The sequence below is a fragment of the Aphelocoma coerulescens genome, chromosome 1, assembly GCF_041296385.1.
Source record: "Aphelocoma coerulescens isolate FSJ_1873_10779 chromosome 1, UR_Acoe_1.0, whole genome shotgun sequence".
NCBI lineage: Eukaryota > Metazoa > Chordata > Aves > Passeriformes > Corvidae > Aphelocoma > Aphelocoma coerulescens.
Genome location: NC_091013.1, coordinates 82,664,401 through 82,692,215, shown reverse-complemented (window position 1 = coordinate 82,692,215; position 27,815 = coordinate 82,664,401). Strand labels below are relative to the sequence as shown.

Sequence of the window (27,815 nt, the reverse complement as noted above, 5' to 3'; positions counted from 1 at the left end):
CCGGCCTCTTCCGCCCTCCTCCCTCCGCTCGTGCCCACGCGCCGCCCCCCCGCCCGCGCGCCTGGCTGGAGGGGCCCGCCCACCGCTCGCGGCCGCTTCCTCTCGATTGGCTGAGCGGCGCCCTCGCTCCTCTTTTACTGGGCACCTGCCTTGTCACTCAATTCTGAGTAGACGACGGGGCGGAACTTACCCCCGATGCTCCCTTCCCATTGGCTGGCTGGGAAGGCAGTCAAGCGAGGCGCCGCGCGGGGGCCGTGCCTTAAAGTGACAAGGGCGAGCGCGGGCTCCCTTACGGCCGACATGGCGGCGGCTGAGCCCGGCCATCCGCACACGGTGAGGCTCGGAGGGCGGCCCCGCGGTGATGGGTAGGACGGGTGGGGGGCCCGGGGGGCAGCGCCCGGGCAGTGCGGGGCTAGTGTCTTGCATGCCTCCAGCGTGCCGGGAGCCGTACAGGCTGTGGAAGCTGGCTTGTCTGTTAAATAATGTGCATGTGCATATATATATATATATATGTATGTATGTATATAGGTGTTTGTGTGTATATATATGTGTAAATGTGCGTATACTTATATATATATATATATATATATATCTGTATGTGTGTATGTATAAACCCATGATGTATGCACACGTGTTTTCCAAAGCGACAGAAAAAGAGACAGATGCTGGGCTATTGATGCCAGCCCTGTTGCTGTCCCCATGCCAGTGTCTGGAGATCCTGTTTGTAAGTGAACGGGAGCACAATGTTGACTTTGGTTTGTTCTCACGAGTCGCTTGGTGTCGTGACTTTGAGCACCTGTTCCCCGGGCGGGCGGGGCTCCGTCGAGCCCTGTCTGTGCCGTGCCGGGTCAGTGGGGCGAGCACGGCAAGCCCAGAGCTCCCAGTGCCGAGCTGCTGGTGGATTGCACGTCTGGTTGTTTCTCCTTGTAAGATGGAAACGTTGCCTTAAGCTGGGGTTTAGCTTCAGTAGATACCTGTGCCCTTAGGCGCGTGTGGGAGCACCTGGCGGATTGGGACAGGTAACCACCTGCACGCTGGGGACCAGAATTTCCGCGTCCGCAGTTTTGGCTTGATGTTTATCGCTTTCTAAATTTAAGTGGTCGCTTTTCCTTGTTTTCTGGTCTTTTTGTGTTTTGTTTTTGGGTTTGGTTTTTTTTTTTTTTTTTTTTTGTGAGAATCTGTGTCTTACATGTGCTTTGGAGGAGCAGAGATGCTGAAAAGGCTGCAGCACGATGGTGTGCGAGATCGCTCTTAAAGGATTCGTGTTTTGGGATCTCACTGGCTGGGTGGTGAGCACCCGTTGTGGGGTTCTCTGCTGTGTGTCTCCTGCCCTGCAGTGTGCTCCCGTACTTACACCTCGACCAGCAAGAGGAATTTGAGGACTCCTATCTCCTTCCTGAATGGAATTGTTTCTAGCATGCCTAGAAAAGGATGTCAGAAGACTCGTTTTAGTCTTCAGTAGATAAATGGAGGCTGTTAATTAATTTAGTTGGCAAAACAAAACTTTTGGGGAAAAACGTTGCCCACTGCCCATTTCTGTACATGCTCAAAAAAAGAAACAAACCCTAACTTTATATTTTTCTGAACATTGAAAGTAGTTGCTTTTAATACATCTGGCACTCTACGGCAGATAGTGGACAAAAATTACTGTATTGTGCCAACATTTTTTCTTCCCCATTTGATGTAATGGCTTAACTAAGTTAACTTTTTTAATATGTGCTTTTAACTAGAGATGTTATTGAAATGTAGAGTGCTCCTGACTCAGTCTGTATCAGGGAGGTGCAGCCAGCACTTAACTTGCCTGTGGGTGATAGGGGCTAGGGGCTGTCCTTCCTTCCCTGCTTTCCTAGTACTGCAGTAATTAGGGAGGCTAGGCTGCTAATTGAGATTGTCCCTCCACAATGACTATGAAAGTTTGAATAAGTGGATACTTGGATGTTTTATAATCAGTACATTCAGTATCTCGTTATTTTGGAGGTTTTTTGCTCATTCCCTACATAATTTTCCTGGGTTTGCCTTTTTTTTTTTTTTTTTTTTTTTTTAACCAAGTGCAAAGACTACTGTATGTCACTTAAAGCATTGCCAGGTATCAATCTTTTTTTCTCTCTTCCTTTTTTGGTTGTGGTACCCAGATGAGAACTTGCAATAGCACCCATTCTAATTTAATCCCTTTTTCCAGTGCCAGAGTGCAAGGACCAAAGGTGCTGACTTTGTGCCTTCATGTTTTCTTCATGCAGTCACTGCCTGAAAGATGTTGTGTCCTGCAGTCACTTAGCATTACAGTTTGTTTATAAATCATTGTTATTTTTACTGTCCACAGATCTAGTAATTTGGGTAAGATAACAAGAAAAATGGGTTTTTTGCCTTTTCCTTACTGGAATGACTGGTACACCACTGAGTTTAAAAGCCCTCTGGATAGTTTTTCATGGTGTGCTGTACTTGTTTCTGTGTCAGGGAAGTAACAACATTGTGATGGGTCATTTTTAATGTCTACAGAAGTTTGTTTGAAAAGTGTCCCTCAGCCCCAAGTTGCTGATTCTTAGCAGAAAACTTTCCATATGAGCTTGTGTCTTTTTTTCCCCTGCTGTGTTCAGCTTTTGTGGGCTTCGGGAGGTCCCTGTGGGCTGGTGATGTGTTAAGACATTGCTGGTCTATGTTTTTAATATTCCCTTCTTTCTGCTTGGGTAGGTAGCTGATATGCAGTGGTGGAAGCCATGAATTTTGGAAGGCAGTGTTGTCAGACCTGTGGAGATAAAACGTGCTCAGCTTGGTGTTATGTAATAGGGTACACTTGGCTACTTGTGGGACTGTTAAGCTTCTTCATTTACTACTCTGAGCCTTTAATGTGGCTTAAGAAAGGAAAGACTGTAGGGAGTACAGTGAAAGAGAGGAGCTGTAGTCAGCACATGTGGGCTAGCTGAGATTCAGAACAAATATATAGAGTTCCCTGATTTTTTTTTTTTTCACAATTTTCCTGAGCATTGGAGCATGATATTCCCTGTGAGACTTTCCAAGAGAAGGAGCAAATTTAAATGATTTTTAATGACTTGAGAGATTGGGCAAAAGAGCAGAGAATTGCTGTGATGTTTGAGCTTTGTGATGGGAAATTCCTTGAGGCTGTTTTGTAAACTTTCCCAAAGTATTCAGTCAAATTATTTAAAGTCACTATTTATGAAACTGAATATAAGCCACTCTTTTTGCTTAAAAATATGGAAGAAAAATATGCTTGGTAGCAACTTATTATTTATATTGAGACAAAGAACTATATAACATATGGTGTTCCAGCATAAATTTTTTCAGTAGCTATTTGAAGCAGATATCTGTACTGACTATTACACTGTTCAAATTACTATTGCAAATTACTGTTTCTGACTATTCAAATTAGTGCCTGTTCCCTGCATCCAGGTGGAATTTAGAAGATATGTAACTAGTCAAAAGCCTCAATTTACTTTACTTTGTGTGACTGTGGTGCTCCGGGGTTTCGAGTACACCAGTTTTTTCTTTCACTTAGTCTGCTGTTGGCTAGAAAAATGTTACTAATGTCAGTAAAAACAAACCAAAGAATTCCTTTACTTTGGTATTTTTATGTAGTTATATTTAATTCTCAGAGGAGACTTTCCCTGTAAACACATAAAAGATGATAGTGACATTTAGAAGGATTGTGATGCTGTCAGTCCTACTTTGTTTTCAAACTGATTCCCCTTTTTCTTTTGACTGTTTCATGGGATGCCTTTGGTTTGAATCAATAGCAGACAGGATATTGATATTTGAATCGATGGTTGCTGAGGCTTGTGTGACTGCTGTTCCTGTGTTGTCTGCTGCAGAAGTGCTGTGTTTTGCTTGGTTTGTTTTTACTCCATCATTTGGTCATAGTATTCTGTGCTCATCAATGCCATATCCTGTAATGCTGATGGCATTTTTGATGTTAGCACTTAACAGGTTTTCGATCAGACGGATTCGTGTGTTCTGGTTAGACTTGTGAGGCTGCTGAGTATAAAGCAGTGTGTATATGCATAAAACACCTGCTCAAAATGGTTTTATTAAAATATTTTCAATTAGGGATTAGTGTTTTAATTCACTTTCTGAGGTACCAAATGTGTGTGCAAATTCCGTTATTTTGAGAAAAGCCACTATGTTGTGCAGGAAAATGTTATAAACACAAACTGCAAAGCAGTCATAAAACTATTATTAGAAACACCAATTGACACACTCAGAGTAGTTAGGATCCTAATTTTCTTGCCCACAATGGATCACTTTATTTGTAAGAGGAAATCAGCTGTGTATGGGCTTTAAATAGCTTTAAAATTTTCTTAAATTTTTTCCCCATATTTGGCTGCTCATAATGCATTTTGGGCTGTTGTGCAATTTACCATGAGGTACTTAATACTTTCTGTATTTTAATTTAGGTTGAGATATTCTCCCAATGATTGGTTTTTGCAAAAGCTTAAAAACACCCTGCCAAGATCAGCAGTTGCTCATTTGTCTTACTGATGAAGGGGGAAGCTGTAGGAGCTTTGCATCTGTCTGCAGCCCACCTCTCTTAGGTTGCCTTCAGATTCTGTCACTGAAATGTTCAGTGATGGATGCAGTTGAGAGAAATTCAAAGTAAGCATTTCATTTAATTTGTATATACAAATTGTAAAGCTTAGGCCAGGTAGACAGTTTTTGAGTTGAAACCATCAGCACTGTATTCTGCCATGTCTCCTTTATTTAGAAGAGCATCTTCCCAGCTAGATGGTCCTTTCAGGTCATTGCAACATCCAAAGCACAGCAGGTGTTTGCAAAATTGATGCAGACTGCTGGGAAATCCATGGTCTCTATGGCCACATTTGTCAGAACAGTCTGAAGCTGATTTAAGAGTACATTCCTGCTTAGAGGTAGGAGTACTTTCCTGGCTGTGATCTGCTGGTTTTCCTGTGCTGATACCACTAATCAGGTGTAGCATAAAGCCATCTGGATGTGTCTTGTGAAGTTCCATCTACTAATGGAAAGATAAGGAAGATGAATTGAAGCAAGTGGAGTTAGAGGGACTGGGACTCTCACCTCGCCTTCCCATCTGCAAAGTGTGTTCTGTGCCCCATGTGCAGTCAGTGAGCTCTTGTGTTAGATGAGGTGATGTAGAACCATGGTCCTGGGTGTGCCTTATCAGGTTTGGCCACCTTAGTGCAGTATCTCCTGTGCAGTAAATGTAACCAGTAATTAGCAATGTGGTTGTTTTCCAACTGATTGTGGATCACCTTCTCCCAGTGAGCAGCACAGTATAAGTAAATGGACAACAAAAGTGTAGATCAGAAACTAGTATGGGAAAGAGATAAATCTGTTTGATATTGTTTTTAGTGAAGGAGAGTTAAACATAAAAATGACACATCCTAAGGCTAAAAAGAAGGAAGTACAGCTTTTGAGATACAAGTCTCCTGTAGCAGTACCTCTGCATATCATCTGATGGAATCCTACTTTTCTTTATTTCTGTTGTTATGACAAAGCAACAAATGTGCTGAATAACAGCTTTATTTTGTTTTCAGGATGATCTGCATGTAACTCGTAACTCTACATCAGCCACAGATGGACTCTCTTCAACTTCATTTATAGAATATCCAAAGCACAAGCCATTTATTAATTTGGATTTGGAGCGCTCCCCATGGAAACCAGTAATTCCATATCCTGAAAGCAACAGCAGAGGTATTAGTTCAGCAAAGTTGGTTTCTTACCTGTTTCCAAATCATGGTAAAATACTGTATGTCTTCCACATCTATGAAGGTTGCAGTCTTTTTATCCTTTTATCAATTCCCAGTGATGTCCAGGTTGCCTGTTTTGTAGGTCCTTTGCACTTCTCTTTCCAAAGAACACCTGATGATAAAGGTCATCTTACAGATGGAGAAAGATGCTCTTCTTCGGAAGTAGAGAACTGTAAAATTGTCTGAGTACTTTGTGCAATTGTACTGACATGTTTTCTTTGTCCCTTCTTCAGTCTTCCTCTCCTTCAACCTTTCTTCTCCTGAATTCATAGCTGAGTGACAGATAAGGAAACTTTAGTCCCCAGAATGGTTTGGAGCAAAGGAAGAGGTTTGGTCCTGTTAAAATTGAAATGCTTGTCGTGAGTGAAGGGAGTGTTGTGAGTATTTATTGTATCAGTGAAGACTTAAAGGATACAGGGAAGGGTTCAGCAAAGTGCTGAACTGAGAGCTCACAAAACCAAAAAGGGAGGCAATTTTATTCCCATTTATTCTTCTTGTTTCTAGGCTGTTCTCCCTCTCCCGCTCTGGTCCTGATGTTCATCTCCATGTAAACAGATTTGTCTTGCCTGACTGGACATGAACAAAAAACCTATTCTTGGTTAGTTTTCTGTTGTTTTAGTGAATAAGCTTGTCATCGAGTGAGACTTACTCCAGTGCTGCCTTGGGGTACATCATGAGGATTTGGGAGAGTAGAGCAGGACCTATCCTTTGATGAGCTGTTTGGTCAGGGTCACTGCAGAAATGCTCCCTTTAAGACTGGAGTGGCATGGAGGCTTAAGGGTGTGAACTGCTTGATATTTTTTCCTTATATGGAGAAAAGTGAGGAATATTTAGGATGAATCCTGGTATTACCCAAACTAAGTAAAAAATCAGGATGATACCCTCAAGTCCCTGTTCCAATAACACAATTCATGTCTAATTTACTAGGGACTCCTGTGTTAATGACCTAGAAGATGAAATCTCAGTTCTTGCAGTGCTATTGAAAATGCAGTATATACTCTCAAGGCCATCACTTTTGAGGATGCTGTTGACACAAAACTAGAACAATCTTTACAAATGAAAAATTGGATGTGCAGGAAAAGGCTTCCTTATGAATTACTGATGCACGTGTATTTTTGTAGAGTGTGCTCCATGTTGCATTAGCAATAAAGTTTTGACTTCCAAGTTTTCACTTGGCAGTTTTTTTTTCAAATGGTGACTCTGCCAACTCTGAAATAAGGATAGGTGGTGGAAAACAATTGGATAAATTATATCCCTTTTTTAAAATTAGCAAATGTTTTTGTTTTCAAAAAATGTTGAAATAAAGTGCAAGTAAATGTGAATATGTACTGAAAATTGAATCCAACATGTGGATGATCCAGTATGTTTCTCTTTTTGCATAGCTTTTAAAAATGCTATGGAGTGAAATGTTCTGGAATGTATATTTTAGTAAATTTTACGATGTGGGAATTAATTTCAAATGGCAAAATTGATTTGATTGTTCTTGAGGGTCCTTATTGCTACTCCTGTTCCCTGTATTAAATAAATCTTATTGAAAAATCCTGAAATGGAGTATAGTAAGTTCTGTTTATTGTGGTTTTAATGTCTGTGTTGTATACGTGTGTCAGCATGCACAGTTGGCTTTAATGCTCTAACAGGAATGACTGAATGATACTTGACATCCTGTTGTGTTTCACCTTTATCTTTTCATTGCTTGAGTTGCTTCATTGCTATTTTGTTAGTCATTACTGTGAATATACAGAGATTTCAATGTTGCTTTTAAGAGTAATAGTAACAAATCTGTTTATTGTTTCAGCTATGCCTATTTCAACTGAATCCAAGGAACAGTAATGTAAATAGAGAAGAGGGTGCAGTTGGTGATTCTGATATGCAAATAGGGCCAAATTATCAATAACTTCCTCTTAACTGTGACTACTATTGCTGCTACTTATGTAATTAACAGGTTTCCATTGATGTGATACTCTCATGTGCTGATACTCATTTCAAGATTTGATGAATTTTTACTCTGGGATGCTCATTCTGATAATTATTTTTCCTTTTTTCTTTTCTTTTTTTTTGGTTTTGTTTCGTTTTTGTTTTCTTTTTGGTAATCTGATGCCCAAACCAATATGCAGTCCCAACTCTTCTAGTGCTCAAGCATTCTGTATTAAAGGTACACTCTTTCTCTGGAGTGGATTTAAGCACAAAGGAGAGGGCTGATGTGACCTTGCAGATTAATCTGCTATATGAGCTGTGTGTACAGATGTTCTTATGTTTAACTTTAGCAGCCCTGTATAGGGAAAAGGGCTTATGCTTATGGTTCCCTTTACAGAATTAAGCAGCACACCTAAGAGGCGCAGTACATCAGATTACCAGCAGTTGGTCTAATTGCAAGGTGCTGTGAGTTCTATTACAACTGCTTTTCTTTTTGTGGTGAAGAATATAGAAAGGCTTTGTTCAGTAACTGCTAAAGCTGGGAGTGCAGTAGAAAGGGAAAAATGGTTCAGCACAAAGGAGATGTATATTTTTAGGTGGAGGAGGGGAGCACAAGTGCAAAACCAGAAGACTTAAAAAAGAAGTCCACTTATAAATAAGCGCTTTTGTAGGCCTTCTCAGAGTTAACCTTTATTGTGCTGTGTGGCCATTCATGGGAACATTGTGTTTATGTATTTGTTGTGGTAGGAATAATAATAATATAGATAATTGCCACTGTTTAACTATCTAATTGTGACTTTTCATTTTCTTTTGATAAAGGGTCAGAGGATGCACTGTTTGTTCTTAATTGACACAATATTTATATGACTTGTTCTGGGAAATAGTTGTATCTTTCCCAGATGTGTCAGGTGAAGGGGGTGCACTAAGGGCATCTATTTGTTCAAGACTAGTTTTAGAATCAGTTGTGGTTCAAAGGGAAACAGGTCTTAATTCCTGGAAGGACTCTTGGATGCTGGTAGGGAACACTCTGACCTTCTTACATAACGTGTTTTTATAATAGCATTGCAAGTTCGGTGTTGTCTTGAAGTGCTGATTTAATGGTATCTAACAAAAGGTACATGTTCAATTGCAGCAATATTTTCTGCCCTGAAGAATCTCCAGGAAAAAATTCATCGACTGGAGTTGGAACGGTTTCAGGCAGAGGAGAATGTAAAACACCTCAGCAGGGAAACAGCAGACTATAAAAAAGTACTGAGTGAGCAAATGCAACGCAAAGAACATGACAAGACTGAAGTGTCAAAGAAAAATCAAGGTTGTTTGCAAATTTTGTATAGGTACTATAGAACATTGGTGTGGATGAGACTTGATTCCTATCAATGCCTAACCTAATTTTAATTTACTTTGTTTAGCATCTTTTAATTTGCAATGGCATGTGGAGTTACAAAGAAATAATTTAAAGGCATTCTTTGGTTTAGGGATTTTTATGCATTCAGAAGTTCATTAGGCAAATGGGTAAGTTTCTTAGATGGTCCTTTTCTTGTTTGTTTTGAAACTGTCCTGAATACAACAACAAAAAAAATCCCAGGACCAAGCAATACATGATTTCCATTTTCTGCCTTCTGTTACCTTCAGAACTGTGTTCTCAGCTGGCAGCTGCTGAGTCTCGATGCAGCCTTCTAGAGAAACAGCTGGACTACATGAGGAAAATGATCCAGCATGCAGAAAACGAGAAGTCACATCTTTTGGAGAAACAGGTGTGTTCCCAAAACTATCTCAGGGTTAAATCATAAAAATCATTAATTATGTCATGATTTTTCATAGTTACTGTAATTTTAATACCTTTAAGCATGGATGTCTATTTCAGCTGGCCTTCATATCCTTAGGTATGGATATCTTCCCTACTTGCATTTCCCAGTCTTCTCAAGACCCTGATATTTTCTTTGTGCACCCATTACTAAGGCAATAGCAGGCTCTGGTATTAATATGAATTGTTTGCTTCTGCATGATTGGCTTACTGCAGTAGCTCATCCTTATTCTCCAGTGTTATACTTGTGTGCCACTGGGAAAAAAACTCCCTTTTGTGTTTACACTCTTCAGGTCTTTGGGGATTTTCTTTGCTAGCACTTCTCTTGCTAAATTGGAGCTGTAATACTGATTCTGTAGAAATAGCAGTAAAATTTCTATTTCCCACCATCAGTGATTGGGATTTGGCCTATATCTAAAATGAGCTTGAACTTTGTTTTATAGAAATATGGGTCACCTAGAGCTGTCTCTTCGTTGGTCTCTGTGGCTATTCTATTTCAGTTTGTTAAATATTTACTGAAGAAAAAAATCAAGAAAGCTATTTCTAATTTCTGCATAATGATTTTTTTTTTTTTTTTACTGTGTTGGGTTGGGAGGAAGGAGAGACTGCAGAATCCTTCCTATCAGCTGTGGTTAAGTGTGTGGTTCCCTACTGCTGATGGTGCAGTTTGCTCCCTGATTGTGGCACCATCTAAAATTGCACAGAGGAAGTAGTAGTTCCTTTGGACTGTTTATGGGCCTCCTTTGTGCTCCAGACACAAGGTGGTCTTGTTTTCTTGTGCTTATAATTGTTTTCCTTTGTTATAATTGTTTTCCTTTTCACTTCTCCCTTCAAGGGCTTCTTGGAGAGAGATCGGCTTCTTGACCAATCGCATGTTCAGTCGAAATTGGAAAAGCTGGATATACTGGAAAAAGAGTACAGCAGACTTACTACAATGCAGTCCTTAGCAGAGGTCTGTCATTTGTGTTGGGTACTATATCAGATTTATCTTGCTTATTCTAATCTGTACTTCACAGCTCTATGGCAGTAGCAGAGCTGAGCGAAGTCTTGTGCTTTAGAGTAGGACAGCAACTAAACTTCATTTTAAAACTGAGCTGTTGTAAAAACTTGAAGTTATTGCTGAAAGTCTACATGTCCAGGTAGGCTTTGGGTCACTGTATACTGCTGGAGTTTTATTAAGCCTTAATAGTCTGTTGGTGTTCCTCTTTTGTGCTTTGTTGGTGCCTAGGCATTGTAAAATTGCAGCCATTCCTAAGATCTTGGCTTGCTTTGCATGCTACTGAATGCTGGCAGTTATTTTCTGTTATTATCCAGATGTACCTTGACTTGTATGAATTTGATGTATTCTTTTCCTTTTATCCCTCCTTATTAAGAAACACAATTATTATTAGTTATTTTGTGTGCAGAGTTCTGGAGCCTGCTGTTGCAAGGCCTCTAGCACTGGATGGGTTTGGGTCATTCTGCCTTTTCAGGACTTTGTTTGAATCAGGAGCTTCTACAAACTCAACATGACTGTGTTTGGTCATATTCTGTTGTGGGTTGATCCTTGAATTTTTTTAAATTTTTGTAATTTTATGGTGAGAAATAAAACTCAGTCTTGCCATGGGGCTGCAGGGGAATCTCTGCTCTAGCACCTGGAGTACCTCCTCCCCCTCCCTTTTTGACCTTAGGATCTGCAAGGCTGCTGCTTTCAAATATTCTCACTCCTCCCTTTTGGCTGCTGTTCTCTAGCAGTTTTTTTCCCCTCCTTAAATCTGTAATCCCAGAGGTGCTACCACCATTGCTGTCGGGCTCAGCCTTGGCCAGCGGTGGGTCTGTTTTGGAGCCAGCTGGCACTGGCTCTGTTAGCATTGGTTCTCTTGACATGGGAAAGTTTCTGGCAGCTCCTCAGAGAAGCCACCCCTGTAGCCCCATTGCCACCAGTGCCTTGCTGTGCAAACCCCATCCATCTCTGTGTACCCTCTGTGGTGTTGGCCTCTGAAGTCCCATCCGTGTACCTCCCTCTGTTGCTGTAAAGACACCACAAGTCTCCCAAGCCTGGAAACTACAGAGAGCTTAGCCAGGGAGAGGCTTCCTTCTGCAAATTTCTTCCCTGCTCCCTCAAGAGGACCAGATAGTGTGTGATTAAATTGTGGTATTGAGGATTGCAGCTCTGGATTCTTATCAAAATCATAGGCTTGCCACCCTGCACACCAGCCCTTATCTCATGTGGTAAAGTAGATGGTGTTTCTCCAGAAGTACGTAAGGAGATATTCGGTAGTAAATCTTTAGCTGTTTGGCTTGCTGCAGGACATTTAGATGCTACAACTATTTTTGGAAGTCCCTGAGCCAAAGCAGCTGCTACAAGCTTTTTATGATCTTGACACCCCATTGTGGTGAGCTGCAGTTGTAGAGTACAAGTGGTTGCATTGTTTTTTTCAGGCCAAACACTTGGAAAGAGAAATAAGAGTCTCCTGGGTCTTGTACTCTGAAAGTAGTAGTAGTTTCCTCCAGGATTAGAGTTGAAATAACACGTTCAGCAACTGGCATTCCCTCTGAAAAGCTTTTACCAAGTTTTTGACCGATAGTAGCTGAAGTTTGGTGAGACTGGGTTGTTTGCCTTTTTGTGCCTGGCTAGTGAAAATAATTTCAGCCTTATGGTTCTTCTTGTGTTTTCTGGAACAAACCAGAGAGCTTTGATTCTTTATCTTCAGGAATTAGTAGCTGTCACAATTAAATATGTTTAAGGGGAATTGGGTGTTAAATTCACACAATTTTGAAGCAGTTCTTGGAACTGAAATAAATCTGGATTTAGCTGTGATGACAAGTCATTTTCCTTGTGATCATTATGCTGTCATGAGCCATTTTCTGGTTGACAGGTCTGCCTGCCTCTGTGGTTATAGGCTATGTTCTATGTGAGCATCCATTTGATAGGTGTTACCTTATAATCTTCAAAGGGTGATTGCACTCTCTACTCAGAAGCATTGCATCTGTTCCCTCTTCAATCTCTGCTGTAATTGTGGCAAGATCATAGGAACATTTTCAGATCGAGTTTGAAGCAAGAAATAAGAGACAGTTTCATACAGGATGTGCTGAAATGGATGGAAAGTGGTGAGGTGATGGCTCATGAGTGAGTGGTGATGTATCTGCCTCTGAGTTCAGACACTGCCAGAGCACAAGTTCTATGGGGGTCTTACTTGAGAGCATTTTATCTCCCAAGAACCACTACCTGGCCCTGTAAGTATTGTCCTCAAGTAATTTGCTAATGTCAGTATTGCCTGTGAAAAGGAAATGCTGAGATTCCTATTTATGTGAAGTACTTATTGGAGTACTTACCCTGGAAATGCTTTTGAGACATCTTTATTGCAACTGTAGTCCTGCAGTGCAGGCTCTGGACAGCTGACTGAGAAGATCTGATCATGTCTGTGTCTGAAGATGGAGTAAAGAAACAGGGCTGTTCCCTGAAAGGGCAGTTTGGCCTGTGGTCTTGCATGTAGCCAGATGGCCAGAATTTGAATGTGTGTGTGGATGACATTTTTTTGATAGTAAGTGATCTTAATGCTAACAGTGAGACTTAACCCCCCATTCTGTGGGGGGCCCCAACCCATTCTGTGGGTTGGGCTGCATCAAAAGCAGTGTGGCCAGCAGAGTAAAGGAGGTGATTCTGCCCCTCCACGCTGCCCTAGTGAGACCCCACCTGCAGTTCTGTGTCCAACCCTCAGCACAGGAAGGACATGGAACTGTTGGAGCAGGTCCAGAGGAGGCCACGAAAATCACCGCAGGGTTGGAACATCTCTCCTGTGGAGACAGGCTGAGAGAGCTGGGGTTGTTCAGCCTGGAGAAGAGAAGGCTTCAGGGAGATCTTATTGTGGCCTTTCAGTTTTTAAAGGGGGCTTGTAAAAAAGATGGGGACAGATGTTTTAACAGGGCCTGTAGTGTAGTGATAGAACAAGAGGCAGTGCTTTTAAACTAGAAGAGGATAAACTAAATACAAGGGAGAAATTTTTTACAGTGAGGGAGGCAAAACACTGGAACAGATTGTCCACAGAGATGGTGGATGCCTTGTTCCTGGAAACATTCAAGATGAGTTTGGACAAAGCTTTGAGCAACATGGTCTTGTTGAAAGTGTCCCTGCCCATGGACTTAAGTGACCTTTAAAGGTCCTTTCAACCTAAACCATCCTAGATTCTGGGATTCTGTGAGTAGGTGGTTGCATGAAAATAATTTTCTGTTAGAAAACAGGCCAAAAATAGAAATATTTTATTTCTATTTTGTCATTAAAGTTTTTTGCAGTGGCTCCTGCTGATTGAGTGGGATGGTCAGGCAGCCCAGTGCTGACCTGCAGTCTGCTTGCTTTGCAGTACTGTCTTATGTGATGGGCAGCAGTGCTGGGCAGGGTCTGTTTGCTTGGCTCTGTGGCCTCTCTCTTAGTGACAGTCCAGTAATCTGCATAATACCTTCTATAAACAATGAAATCATTTAGGGAATCTAAATTGGGTATATAATTTCTAACAGGGTCTATCACAGGTGATACAGTAAGATACACTCCTGCTGTGCAGTTTGAGCTGCCTGCTGCAGCCGAACAGCTAGCTGAGGAAATACTCATTCATTTCAGAATAAAAGCCTTGGCCCAGCTTCATGTCAATCTTCAGTTTAAAGAGAATATTTTCCTCAATATTTTCATGCTTAACAGATTAATAAAAGGTCTTTGACCACAGGGATATCAAGGGTTGTGCCAATAACTGTAAAGGGCAGAAGATGATTTTAAGTTACCTGGAATACCTTTGTTTTGAATGGAAAAAAAAATCATCGGAATGGTTCTTTTATTCAACAGAAAAAGTTGGTTCCTTTATATAGTGCCTTTGTCCTTAATGTTTATCCAGGCTTTTGCCTCTTAACACCTTTGTATAACAGCTCATTGCATTATTTTTGTAGTTAATGCTTAAGTAAAGCAGAAATACACTCCTCAGTGTAGTGGGTTTATAAACAAGTGTACAAGTCCAGCCATTGCTCTGTCTAGCATACTTTTCTGCCTTAAGTTTGATTAGTGGCTCTTGAATTATCAGTCTTTGGGGGAAGAGAAGGGAAATTGTTTTGGGTACTGGAGCTCTGGATTGTTTTTTCACTGCTGTATAAAGCCAGAAAGTTATTTGATAACTTTCACATTGGGAATTTCAGTGTATCTTGTTTAAACAATGTTTTCATCTTGTTGGAGGTTTACAAAGAAATACATGCTTTTTCCCTTAACCTTTTCCTTTGAAAAGGAGTTTCAAAAGACTTCTTATGTGCTTTTGTGATAGAAAGATGAAATTACTTCAGTTTTGTTTAAAGGTATCTCAGAGGCATCATGCAACCTTTCCTCCCTCTTTTTTATTAGGAAGGTGGCTAGATATTCAAAAAATTCTTTTCTTGTAAGAGTGTAAGTTACAGATTTTAGCAAAAATACCATTAGTGGTCTAAATAAAGCAAGTCTTCCCTTGCCTTACAATGATATGTCTTTGTTAGCTCTTTTGTAGTACAGAATCTTGGAGGATAATGTATACAAAGCAACCTACTGTCTAGGGTGATTTTACAATTGAAGAGAAAGAGCCTTGTGTATTGCTTTGTGTGTATTTGGCTGTGACTTGACTTCAGATACCAATTGTGAATGTAAGAATACAAAAAAAGAGTAAATGCTAAGCATAAGCTTTTGACTGCTGTATTTATGCCCATACAGGTGAAGCATCAGCAATCAGTACAATGCTCAAGTCTTCATTTATCTTTAAATTCTAAGATGGACTCATAGTTTTGCTCAAGCTCTTACTGTGGGCTTCAGGAAGAAAAAAAATTGTTTCATTAGTAATGCTATTATTTTTATTCAACTTTGACTAGAAAAAAATGAAAGAGCTGGAACAGAAGCTTCAGGAGGAAGAACATGCAAGGAAGCTTGTTCAGGAAAAAGCAGCTGAGGTAACCAACAGGAAATTTATTTTGTACTGGTATGCACTGTAATTAGGTCTTCCTTTTTATCAACTTTTCTGCTAAGCTTACTGAAAGTGCCCCCCATATGCCTCACAGAATAACGAAATCCTTTTTTGGTTTGTTTGTTTGTTTTGGGGAATTTTTTGTTTGGTGTTTTTTTTGTGGTTTTGTTTGTTTGTTTTTGTTTTGTGTTTTTTTTTGTTTTTGTTTTGTTTTTGTTTTGGGGTTTTTTGTGTTGGTTTTTTTTTTTTCCTCCTGCCTGAAGTACCAAATGTTCTGAAGTTCTCTGAGCTTTTTGGAAACCTTTTTCTACCACCACCTATGCACTGAAGCTTTGATTTCTTTACTAAGAGAAGTTAGTTGGAAAAGAGGTGTAGAAATTCAGACTACTTCATAATTGAGTATGCATGGGAACCTCTGAATATATCAAGGTCAACAAATGGGCTCCCTTGTTCATAATTTTAATTAAAATATTGTAGAAGGAGGCAAAAAAGAGACAACATACTCTTGATTATGAGCCCTTAAGGATGCTGGCTGATCTTCTAATCCAAAAGTGTGGTGTTCATTAAACATTCATTGGATGCTGAAGAATTCTGGAGGTAATGTGTTAGGCTCTAACATTAACCTTTGCCAGGAGTTTGGTATGATGGGGAAAGGGATATCTCAATTTAATAATGAAAAATTGTGCTGTGAATGCTTCTTCAGGACATGGTTTCTAAAGCCATGCCATATCTTCCTCTTGAACAGCAAAGTGTGTCAGGATTCTCACTGTCAACAGAAGTTCTAACCCTAGCTCTTTCAATAGATGGTTTGGTGGTTAGTTTTGTTATTGTGGCTGTTTGTTTGTTTGTAGGTTTTTTTTACTGTCAAATTTAATAGAACAGAAGGAGTAGTTGCCTAGTAACTATATGTCATGGGATCAATTGATCAGGCTTGGGTGGCTTGAGCTCCCCAATACCTTGTCAAGTGTAAAGCACAGCTGATGTTTTGGCACTTGCCTGCATAGGACTAATGCACTAAGGTTAATCCTCTAACTTATTAGGATTGCTGACAAGTAGTGCTGCCAGAGGAAATATTTAATGTTTAAGTTGACCTTGGACTGCAAAAAGTTCCTAAAAATTTGCAGCCCTTGCTTTTAGAGAGCCTATGTTTTAAAAATTCTCAGTTTGCAATTCTCTGCTTGCACTGTCCCTGATTATTTATTAATCTAATTTCAGTAACTCCCCTTATTCACTCAATTGTAGCTTCAGACAGGCCTGGAAACCAACAGACTACTGATTCAAGCAGCATCACCATTGCTTTCTCCAAAAGCAACACAACCTAGGAAAAAAGCTAAGCAGCCAGAGAAGGTAAGATGTGGGGAAGAGAAGGGCAACTTCTGAGGAGTTAAATAAGGTTGTGTGCATGTGATTAGGGAGCAGGTTGCCTCTTTTACTACAAAGTAAAGGGAAAGTAGGTTTGCTGTAGTATAATTTTTGCTAAATACTTCTCTCTTCTTTCTTTCCAGAAATGCTCTCTTGGAAGACATTCCACTGTGCAGCCCCATTACAGACTGTGCCTGGGTGATGTACCCTTCGTGGCTGGGAAGGTGAGCTGATTAATTCCAAAGCTCAGTAGCTGCAGCTCCTTAAGTGTCTTTGCCTTGGTGCACTCCTGACACCCAGCGGTCAGATAATTTAATTTTCTTTGACACTTATCTTACAGATTGTTGGATATTGACAACTAGCTGAGCTGGTATTTCCAAAAATGAGCCTGCTCTGCTGCTTGACAGGGTGTTCTTGTTAGGGTGTATTAATTGAAACAAAAATTACATTCTTGTCAGTAAAACAAAAGTGCCACTGTTTTTAAATGCTCTCCAGTATTATCAAGTTGTTGATAATGCCATTTAAAAGAAGTCTCTTTTCCTTTCAGTCTACCAGTCCCAGTCATTCAGTTGCTGCCAATGTGCAACACGTGCTGCACCTGATGAAACATCACACGAAAGCTTTGTGTAACAGACATGTGGTAAACGATGCTCCACTAGCAAAACCCACCAGTATTGCTCGTCCTGCCAGCAAAAGCAGAAGGCCATCCCTGCCAATGGACTCGTCCTCATCTCAGGAAGAGCTCTCAGAAGTGTTGCTGACTTTACAAGATGAATTTGGACAGATGAGTTTGTGAGTGTGGTACATTCTCCATTGCAGTTTATGAATGTAGATGTTTCATATTCTTGCCTTTTTGCTTTGAACTTGGAAGGTTTTGCCTGAGAAAGGTCTTAGTTAGGAGGTCTCTAGCATGTAATCTTTGTCTTGCTGCTTGCAGGGGCTGTTAATTCTCCTTGCAGATAGAGGCTCTGCTAAACAGTCTGGACAGCAGACCTGTGCTTATGTGCAGCAGTATATTCAGAAGAGGCAAGGGAGAAGTCACTGCCCCAGTGCAGCAGACTGTTGTGGTGTGGACCCAGCCAGCAGCTCAGTACCCTGCTGCCACTCACACACCCCCCCACCCATCCCTCCCGCCTGCTGGGATGGACAGTATCCACCCCTTATACCTGTACCATTTATGTCCTGCCCAAGCCTCATGCTTTCCAGTACGTCCCAGTTAACCACCATCACCTTTCCAGTCTTTTCATGTATGTACACACAGATATTATTCCTGTAGTCTATGGACCATCCCTTTACTAGCCCATTGAGTTAATTGAGCCCATGACTTTGGACTCAGCTGTCATAACAGTCTTTCAGGGCAGGAAAAAGTGATGGGTGGGTAGCTGAATGGCTGAAGTCATTTGGGGGTGCTGGTGGGTGAGAGGCTGGACATGACCCAGCCATGGGCACTCACAGCCCAGAGAGCCAAACGTGTCCTGGGCTGCATCCAAAGCAGTGTGGGCAGCAGGGTGAGGGAGGGGATTCTGCCCCTCTGCTCTGCCCTTGTGAGACCTCATCTGGAGTGTTGCATCCAGCTCTGTAACCCCCAACATAAGAAGGATGTGGGCCTGCTTGAGTGAGTCCAGAGGAGGACAAAAAGACAATGAGAGGGCTGGAGCACCTCTGAAGATAGGCTGAGAGAGCTGGGATTTTTAGCCTGGAGAATGGAAGAGACCTCCTTGTGGCCTTCCAGAGCTCAAAGGAGGCTACAAGAGAGCTGGAGAGGGATTTTTTACAAGGATGTGTAGTGTTTACATGAGCGGTAATGGCTTTAAACTGAAAGAGGGCAGACTTAGATTAGATATTAGGAAGAAATGCTTTACTGTGAGGATAGTGAGACACTGGAACAGGTTGTCCAGAGAAGCTGTGGGTGCCCACTCTTGGAAACATTCAAGGTCAGGTGGGATGGGGTTCTGAGCAGCCTGGTCTACTGGAAAATGTCCCTGCCCATGGTAGGGAGTTTGGAACAAAATTATTTTTAAGGTCCCTTCCAACCCAAATCATTCTATCACCTCTTGTTCTTTGACCTTCAGCAGCCCCACATCAGAAGGGTCCTCTGAGAGACAAGGCAGGGTGGACAGATGCTTCATTTCCTTTGTCTCCAAGGCAGCTGTACTGAAAGCCCACCAGTACCCTTGTGGGTCCTTTAAATGCCCTCGCCCGAGGCAGGCCCTGCCAAGGGTGCACAGAGCCTCTGGGCCAGCCACAATGGGGTCCTCTTGCCAATCACTCTGAAAGGCCGATGTTAGCCTCCAACACCATCAGCTGTTGGGATCCCCCTGTCACTCCAGAAATACAAAAGGGTTCTGCCCCTGTATGGCTTGATGGCATTAGGGTACACTGTGCCCCAGGGTCTGCTAAAGCCTTGTACTCCCTTGGGGCTGATGTGCCACGCCATCTGATCCACACGGTCCCGTAAACCTGGTTGTCCCTCTGCTGCACCTGGCTGGAGATGGGGCTCCTCTAATACTGGTCCTAGGATTCTACCATTTCCTGTAAAAAAGAATTAGGATTCCTATCTATAGGATCAGGAATAAGATCAGCCCTGCCACTCTGTGTGGAGAACTGCCCACTCTGAAGACTTAAGCAGCAACTTTCCTGGAAGAACCCCTATTTGTGCTTGCTTTTTTTCCCTGCAGTTCACGTACCTGTGCCTCTAGGGTTGAGGTATAGGTTTTCCATCCCACTTCATCTTCTCCCTGTGGTCCCACAGGTGAAACTAGGGATTCCCTGTGGTGTGTACCCTCTATATCCTGTCTTTTGTGTAGAAGGTAGCTTACTCTTTGTGGGGTTTAAGCAGGAAGTCAGTCCCACACAGCAGCTCGCTCACTGCCTGCAGACACAAATCCTCCCCTGATCTGAACTCCATTCAGCACCTTGCTGGATCCAAGCTCTGGGACCACGCTGGTTTTAACACCCTGGGGCTATTGAGAGTTCTCAAAGGCTGTTGAGATTAACCTGGAGAAGAAGGGGAAGGTGTGGGACCATGTCTCTTCTGTAGGCTGGCCCGCCGAGCAGGGAAGGAGAGAGGTGTAATTACACCGCTTCCCCAGTAGGTGGCTCCCGCGGTGCGCTGAGCACACCCATTCCCCCCAGGAACTTCATGGCCCGGGATTCCGTGGCACCATGAACCAGCATTGCGACCAGCCGCTATTAAACCAGTACAACGATGCCTAGAAAAGATTTGTCTTCACACATTCTGGTCAGACCTGTCATTAACCCCTCATGGCCCATGTTGGATGCCAAAAAGTACTGTCTTGGTTTAACCCCAGCTGGCAGCTAAGCCCCATGCAGCTGCTTTCCTGCCCCTCTGCTCTGGTGGGATGGGGAGGGAAACTGGGAGAAGAAAAAACCCGTGGGCTGAAATAAGGACAGTTTAGTAATTGAAATACAGTAAAATGTAATGATAATAGCAAGGAAAAATGGAGAGGAATAAAACCCAAGGTAAAAAAGTATGTGATGCACAGTACATTTGTTCACCTGCTGACCAATGCCTGTCCTCACCAGCAATTGTTCTCTCATGGCCAACTCCCCCTACTTTATATTCTGGGCATGATGTTCTGTGGTATGGAGTATCCCTTTGGCCAGTTTGAATCAGCCATCCCAGGGATCTCCCTGCCCCAGCTTCTTGTGCCCCTCCTCACCGGCATAGCAGGAGACACTGAAAAGCCCTTGGCTTAGGGTAAGCACTCCTCAGCAACAATGAAAACATCAGTGTTACCAACATTGTTTTTGAACTAAATCCACAACACAGCACTGTAACAGCTACTAAAAATGAAAGCTCTATCCTAGCCAAAAGCAGGGTCTGGACAAATAAAGGACAGCTTTGCTGGTGCTTTGCTTGTCCTGGTTAACAGAACATGAATTGTTACTGTACTGCACAGCCTGCAGTAGGTACAGATACACAAAATATTAACTGAATGAGTGCTGAGATCAAGTTCTCAAGGGGTTATTTGGTCATTTTGGATATGCATTTTGAAGTTGGAAGCTACTTAGATTATTGAGACTCAATGTTGCAGCAGCCTGCCTCCAGAATGTGTTACTGGAATAGTGCTGCAAACCAGCAAAACTGTTGTTACTGGTTTGTTATGGTGTGTTGAACATGTCTGGCTGCTGATGCTATGGTTTCCTAGAAGTGTTATTTCTGAACTGGGGTATGAGCTGTAGAAGCCAATGGAGCCTGATACAAGCTTTGTTCTGTCTGAATTGTGTGCTAGTGATCATGAGCAGCTGTCAAAGCTCATCCAGGAAGCCCCAACTATTGCAGTGAGGGAGGATCTGGAGAGGGAACTTGATGCACTGGTGGGAAAGATGGAAGCAAAGGCAGACCAAATCAGCAAAGTTCGGAGGCATCGTTTGCAGGTGAGTTTCTTTTGCCTGTGTTCATACTCATGTAGAGTTGCTGACTTAAGCAGCGTTTTTTTAATGCTATATCCTAATCTAGCAGCAACTGCATAAAGCAAAAATAACTAGAGTAGCATTGTCCAATTCTGACTTCTACCTTTGATGTCCCAAAGTTAGTCTGCATACCTCCATCTATCTATACCAGTAGTTTTGCAGAAACATCCTTTCTGTCACCCTTGTGCCCACTCCTCACCCTGTCCTGGACAGAGCTTTTGCATCTATTCTCACATTGCATTTTACACTCCTCTTGTTCCTTGAACACTGTTTTCCTTTTACTTGGAGGAAACTACCTATTTATGTTTTGATTTGCATTTTTTAAGACTCAAAATACCTGTTTTGCTTATTCTATAACTTTCAGAATGTTTTGGATAGTATAGCCTTTTCATTCAAAGCTATAAAACACACACATTGATTCCCTGTTTTCTTTTGTTTTCATTCATTTTAGTGAATTTCTTTCAAAGAGCTTAAACCCATGAGTTTAATCTGGTTCAGTTCATATGAACCACGATTCACCCTCACCTGATGTAACTTATACACACAACACAGGCTGAGACCTGACATCCCGAATGGATCTGCAAAATGCTTGCTATTAGAAGTGTTACTCACTTTAGATATGATCTTCAGAGGAACTGCTGCAGAGAAAATGTGCTGTAGTTCCCAGCAGTAATGATGCTGCATGCTGTCAGCTAGGAGAAGGGAGCACCACCACCCTAGAGAGGGGAGCTATAGAAGCCACCCATGCTGTGGTTTGGGCATGTGAATGTGTCTGAACCTCAGACTGTCCAGTTCCCCATTCAGTCTTTGCTGGGAAGAACTGAGTGTTTGATGCTGTGATTTACAGTGCTGTGTGTGGATACCACCTCTTCACCCCGGCAGAGCTCTGGTATTCTTTTCAAAGCTACACCTCTGGTAGTGACTAGCTATTAAAATTACTAGTATGTATGTAAAAACCACTTGTTTTCTTTTTTAATCACTGGATGGTAACAGTGGCAAATCAACTTTTTGCATCTACACCTTTTTCTGTTACATTCCTAATGGCGGTGTTCCCCCATAATGAGCTTCAGTTTTTAGAGAGGTGGTAGATCAGACTGTAAGCTAAACACAGCTCTAAAGATGCAAATATAACAATGCTTTGTAAAGAAAATAAAATATTTATTGTTGAGTGTGACTTGGAACCATCTGCTTACCTGGGTGAGATAAGTGGTGGGATATTTCTGCTGTTTGGAAGAATTGCTGAACATAAAACTGAAACAAGATCACTTCTTAATGTTTTTCTTTGGGCTTCTCTTTCAGCTAGAGAGACTTAGGAGAGAATGCAAGTCCAGAAAGACTTCTGCTAAACAAATAAAAGACAGCAGGTTCCCAGTCAGTGAGGTTAAAGTAACAACTACAGTAAGCACAAAAGGAAAGAATGCAGGTCCCATCAAAGTGAAGCCTGGGGAGAAGAGCCGGAAGAATCTTCAGTTGCTGAGAGACATGCAGACCATACAGACTTCACTACAGAAAGATGATATCAGCTGGGACTGCTGACTCTTCTGCAGGAGATGTTCTTGAACCATCCTGGCCAAACTTTCTCACATTCTGGATCTAAAGTAGCTGCCTTTCTTGTGGTGTGGAAGAGACTACTGTACGCCAAGCACACTCTTGAAATACAGGCTTACAGGCTCTTGGTTCTCCATCCCTGCATTTGATTGTATATATTATGGTCTAGCTTAAAACACATTCCATTTTAAAGGTACATGGCCACTGAATCTTAACAGTAGGGCTCCCCCAGTTCCCTTATGTTATGGTTCCAGCAGTCCCTCCATGTTGTTCCAGCACACCAAGAACTGCACGTTTACATAGGTTGGTGTGTGTGTGATGTGCCAGTGCCATTTCACGCTGTTGTTCATCTGGGAGGTTTCTCAGGATGCATCTTGTATGAAAACAATGTTGCAGCCCTGGGTGTTGAGGGCTTTTGTCAGTTCTGTTCTGTGTGCAGCTGCAATGACTCCATCTCTGGGAGCGTCTGAGGGAGAACAGGTAAACCCCTTCCAAGGTGTTCTGTGGAGCTCTCTTCAGAAGGCTTCCCTGGTTCTTCTGCTACGTTGCATTAGTCAGCATCAGTGGCAGTGGATGTTTGAGTATTCAAAAAAGGAGCAAAATAACTTGGGAGTTATGTTGCTTAATGATCAAGTGAAATTTTTCGACAGAAGCCCTGCTTTAGGAAAAAGCTGTAGCATAGGGGGTAATACCCTGTCTCTAGCTGACAGCTTTGGGTGGTAGAGGAGTGAGAGAAACCACAGGTGTTTTAAACTGCAAGTGCCTCAATCATGCCTTTTGGTCCTGGTGTCTTGCTTTTAACTTGAAATATGTGCTTTGATGAGCTATCTACTTTTGTAGTAGTGCAATTAAGTTTGTGCTCTGACTTGCACAGCTGATTCAATGTTATTTATTATGTTAATAATTTAAAGAATTTCCTATTAATGGAATGTACAGAAGACCCAGATTACCTGTATATACAGTTGAAAAATAATAAAGCCAGCTTGCCTTTTGAATGAATTGTGGGAAGGCTGCACTTCCTCTAAATTAGCTGGGTGTTTGCTGCAGCACTGTGCCACAGCCAGTGGGCTTTTCATGGCAAGGTGACTTGTCCCTGGTCAGGATGATGAACGAGAGCTGCAGGTAAGGTTACAGGCAGAGCTGTGCACCCTCGCCTGCAGCTCAGCAGGGAGGGAGCTCTGCAGGATCAACACAGGCAGAAGGGGGTTGAGTGTTGCCTGTAGGTGATGCACCCAGCTTGTCTCCTTGCATCTAAGGCACATACAGGGTTAGCTGCTGTTGGATGCTGCTCACCAGGTACAGTGGGAGTAACCACTTAAGGAGCAGTTCATAGCAGAGGTCCTGCAAAATCAGTAGTTGAAATTTACGCTTGGTCATTTTGCTTGGGAAGGACCGCTGGAGATGAGCTTGCTCAAAGATGGGCTAACTTCAGCATGCCCTCAGGCTGTCCTCATGCAGCTCCTTACTGGTGGAGGGCTTAGGAGTATCTTAGGCTCCATCCATGCTGCCTACAGCGAATGAATGAGGTGCCCAAGTTAGAATTAAGCCCACCAGCGTTGAGAGCATCAGGGAGCATCCACTGAGTTGATCACAAATCATCCTAGTAAATTTAGGCTTTGCATAAGGTTACATGCAAAAATGTGAATCTTTCTTTTACACAGAAATTACTGTGCCAATGCACGGTAAGGTGCAGAAATTGTGGAGGTTTTTTTTAGTTGTGAAAGTATTTCAGAATACTTTGAGTGAAATACTTTTACAATTAGAAAAAAATAATTCTGCACTTCACAGTGCATTAGACAGTAGCTTCTGTGAGAGTTGGGGTTGTTTAGCCTGCAGAGGAGGAGGCTCTGCGGAGACCTTCTAGCACGTGAAAGGGTTCTGAGAGCTGGAGAGGGCATGTAGTGATAGGACAAGGAGGAATGGCTTTAAACTAAAAGAGGGCAGGTCTAGATTAGATATCAGGAAGAAATTCTTTACCATGAGGGCAGTGAGGCACTGGCACAGGTTGTCCAGAGAAAATGATGGATGCCCCAGCTCTGGAAGTGTTCAAGGCCAGGTTGCATGGGGCATCCTGGTCTAGTGGAAGGTGTCTTTGCCCATCGGGGGGGTTGGAACTGGATGATCTTTAAAGGTCCCTTCCAACTTAAACCATTCTGTTTTTATATTACTGAGCAGCTAAGCACTGTATCTATATTAATACTGTACAGGATAAATGAAACTTGTCCAAAGATGAATCTTGGTTTTCTGTCATTCTAGACTTCAGAGTTTCAACATTAGCATCTTGCAAGACCCTTTACAGAAGAATGAGAGAGATTTGGATTTCACACACTGACCTTGCACTGCTATTTATTTAATGTTTGCACGTCCTGCAAGTCCTTTGGAAAACCACATAGTAGCAAATAAGAGCACAGGAACTTTATCCATTTATCTGTTTTTATTAGTGTTAAGGAAACCAAACAGCCTTCATGAAGAAACAAAATATACACACACAGTCAACTTGCTAATACAGAATGCTTTAAACCATCTTACATAGTGATTGTACATAAGAGCAGACCTGCCCTTTAACCTCAAAGCAAAGCCAAGTCCTTAGAAAGTATTTTGTGTGGATTCTTTGCACTATTGAACCATAATGCATTAGGCCACCCTGTAACAAATGTGGTGATGCTGTGCAGCCTCTTACTTATCCTGTCAGGAGGTGGCTGTGGATTTCTCTGTAAGCACGGTGTGGTGATTGCAGCAGTAGAGCAGACAGAAGTGGAGACTGCAGGAGGAAAGACTGTTGACTGCCTTGGCACCAGTTTGGCTTTTGAAAGGCAGTTTCTTAGGTGGAAATGGGTCTACTTTTATGCTCTCTCCAAAAATCCTTCTCGGGGGGAATAGCAGCTGAGTGAAGCAGCTGACAGGTATAATAAACAGGTGACTACAGTCTGGGATCCTGTCATAAAAGAGCAAGACAGAAGCCCACACCAGGCAGTGCCCCTTCTCCTTAGCAGACAGGTGGAGAAGCAGCCTGAAGACCTTTCACATAATTCACTGCCTTTCTGAAAGCCCCTTCTTCTGCAACCCTGTGCTTACCTGTTTGGAAGAGCAAGGGGGCAGTCGTGGTTTGACCAAGTGTCTGGTTTATCTCCTACAGTAAATTTTTGTATTAAAATTGAATTTCAACTTGAGTTTAGTTGAGTGACACCAGTTCTTGAAGCAGACTATGAGGAAAAAGGTAGGGTTTAGAAAATGGCTAAGCTGTTCAGTCTGCCAGAAAAACCTAAAGCAGCAGTTGCAATGCAGGCAGAAAGGCGTCTTTGGTTGATGCACAGTTGCTTCCATTAGTTAGCAGAAAACTGAAATACCATAAGTACACCACTATAACCCTGCACAGAAGCATTAAAATTGCTAATTACGCCTATCCAAGCAAAACGTAATGGCTGATCCCAGCAGTTCACACGTGCCCCTTGGTATTCCACTACCTTTCCCCTGATGACTGTGAGGCACTGGAGGCCAGAGGAGCTGTGGAAAGCCCAGGGGAGCCACACTCTGCTCCCCCCCTCAGAAATAAAGGTTGCTTAAGTTGCATCCTGGCACACCCACTGTAAACCATAAGCAAGATTCCAAAGTTGCAGAGATGGAAGTAAACGTTGTCCTACAAAATCAAGGCCTGTATGTTGCTCCTCTACCGCCGTGTTTTACTGGGGAGAAGCTGCCTGTTCTTTAAATAAGGCATCATTTACATGGCTTCCTATGGTCTAGGTTGAGGTGAAGGGAGTGACACGTTGCAGACGTTACTGTTGCTTGTTTCCAGCTGTGCTGGCAAATGTCCCTGTTCACTCTGCTGTGCAGGAGGGTGTGTGATGTCACAGCTGCACCTCAGGCTCCCACAGAAAGGCGGGTTTGGCCTTTCAAACTTCCGAGCAGACGTTTTTCCTCCACAGTACTTCATGCTCGTGCACAGACTCTTTCAAGCCAAGTGATTTCCAGCACATCAGTGAACAAAGAGCAAGCTCCAGGCTTCTTACAAGTGGCAGGTGCAATTGGCTTGTATTATAAGCTAGCCACTGAGAAGGTTAATTGCATAGGGGGCCTTGTCTGTGTTGGTTTTTGCTTTAAGCTTTCTCTAGTGCTACAGTACTAATAAATTACGCTGGAGAGAAATAAATAAATAGGTTGGCATCTCCCAAGCACCATGCTGGAAATCCAGGGGGTCTCAGAAAAGCTGCCCCCCATGGTCCTGGGAAGTTACTCAGCAAAAAGAAGTCCGTATTATACAACTGTCTGTACAGGAGCGACGCACTGCGCGGGAGAGCCGGCTCGCTCCGAGGATGAGGTGGAACGGTTGGTGATCTCTCTCTGCAGTTCCTCCACTTTCTTCTGCAGCTCAGCCCGCTTGGCCAGAAGCTCCTTGTAGCGATTATGGACAGGTTCCTGCAAGGAAATGTGTAGCTGAGCACTGGGAGGTGAGCGTGGAAGTGGGAGCCTGAAGCACAAAACTGCTGCTGACCTTACACACAGCTATGAGGGAAGGAGGGGAGGTACTTGAGAGTCATCAGTCTCCAGCGCACAGGTACCTGAGTGCTTGCTCTGGCTTTGGGCTGCTCGTTTGGATCCAACATGAACACTGCAGGGGTGGCTAAACCAAACAGTCTGTACGCATTTTGAAAGATGCCTGTTGCCAAACTCCAATCTCTGACCTTTCTGGGGGCCACTGGCCATGGCATCTCAGCCTGGACATAATTTCAGGGGCTTGGGGAGGGTGGAAAACCGGCCAGATTCTTCTAAATATTTTCACATAGTTCTGACTGTTTAACAGTCAGTACTGCAAAGTGTTTGCTGGGTTCCTGTGTCTAAGGCTGCAGATTTGCAGAGCTGTTACCTGCAGATGGGCAGTGAGGCAATCAGGAATTTTTGTCCCTTCCTATTAAAAAGTGATGTCAGCATTCAGGGTCATGCTCAGACTTCCCTGCCAGCTTCCCTGCTGGCTGAGGTCAGACCCTTGCACCTCAGGAAGCCAAAGCAAGCAGCAGGTTTCCGTCATCAGTAATTTAAATACAGCCCCAAAATTCCTATCAAGAACCCCATATC

At 42.6% G+C, this 27,815-nt stretch overlaps 2 protein-coding genes across 8 annotated transcripts in view; one reads left to right on the top strand and one right to left on the bottom strand.

The window, feature by feature from the left end:
* The first annotated feature begins 58 nt into the window (after positions 1–58).
* CEP57 (centrosomal protein 57) lies at positions 59–24,976 on the top strand. The gene is made up of 11 exons (XM_069015058.1): positions 59–333; positions 5,523–5,679; positions 8,782–8,961; positions 9,282–9,403; positions 10,289–10,405; positions 15,304–15,381; positions 16,638–16,742; positions 16,901–16,981; positions 17,305–17,549; positions 21,014–21,158; positions 22,494–24,976. The coding sequence occupies exons 1-11, from the start codon at positions 196–198 to the stop codon at positions 22,728–22,730; spliced, it is 1,605 nt and encodes a 534-aa protein (XP_068871159.1). The 5' UTR covers positions 59–195; the 3' UTR covers positions 22,731–24,976.
* A 133-nt stretch (positions 24,977–25,109) lies between these two features.
* Positions 25,110–27,815, bottom strand: part of MTMR2 (myotubularin related protein 2) — a 63,136-nt gene continuing 60,430 nt past the window's right edge. For all 7 annotated transcript variants that reach the window (XM_069015026.1, XM_069015024.1, XM_069015027.1 and 4 more), the window contains one exon: positions 25,110–27,158. In XM_069015026.1, the coding sequence (XP_068871127.1) occupies positions 26,997–27,158 (162 nt within the window). In that variant the 3' untranslated portion in view covers positions 25,110–26,996. The remainder of the gene's footprint in view (positions 27,159–27,815) is intronic.

Coding starts and splice junctions, on each gene's coding strand:
- CEP57 (XM_069015058.1), top strand. CDS start 196: ATGCTCCCTTCCCATTGGCTGGCTGGGAAGGCAGTCAAGCGAGGCGCC. Junction 15,382..16,637: donor TTCAGGAAAAAGCAGCTGAG/GTAACCAACAGG, acceptor ACTCAATTGTAG/CTTCAGACAGGCCTGGAAAC. Junction 21,159..22,493: donor TTCGGAGGCATCGTTTGCAG/GTGAGTTTCTTT, acceptor CTTCTCTTTCAG/CTAGAGAGACTTAGGAGAGA.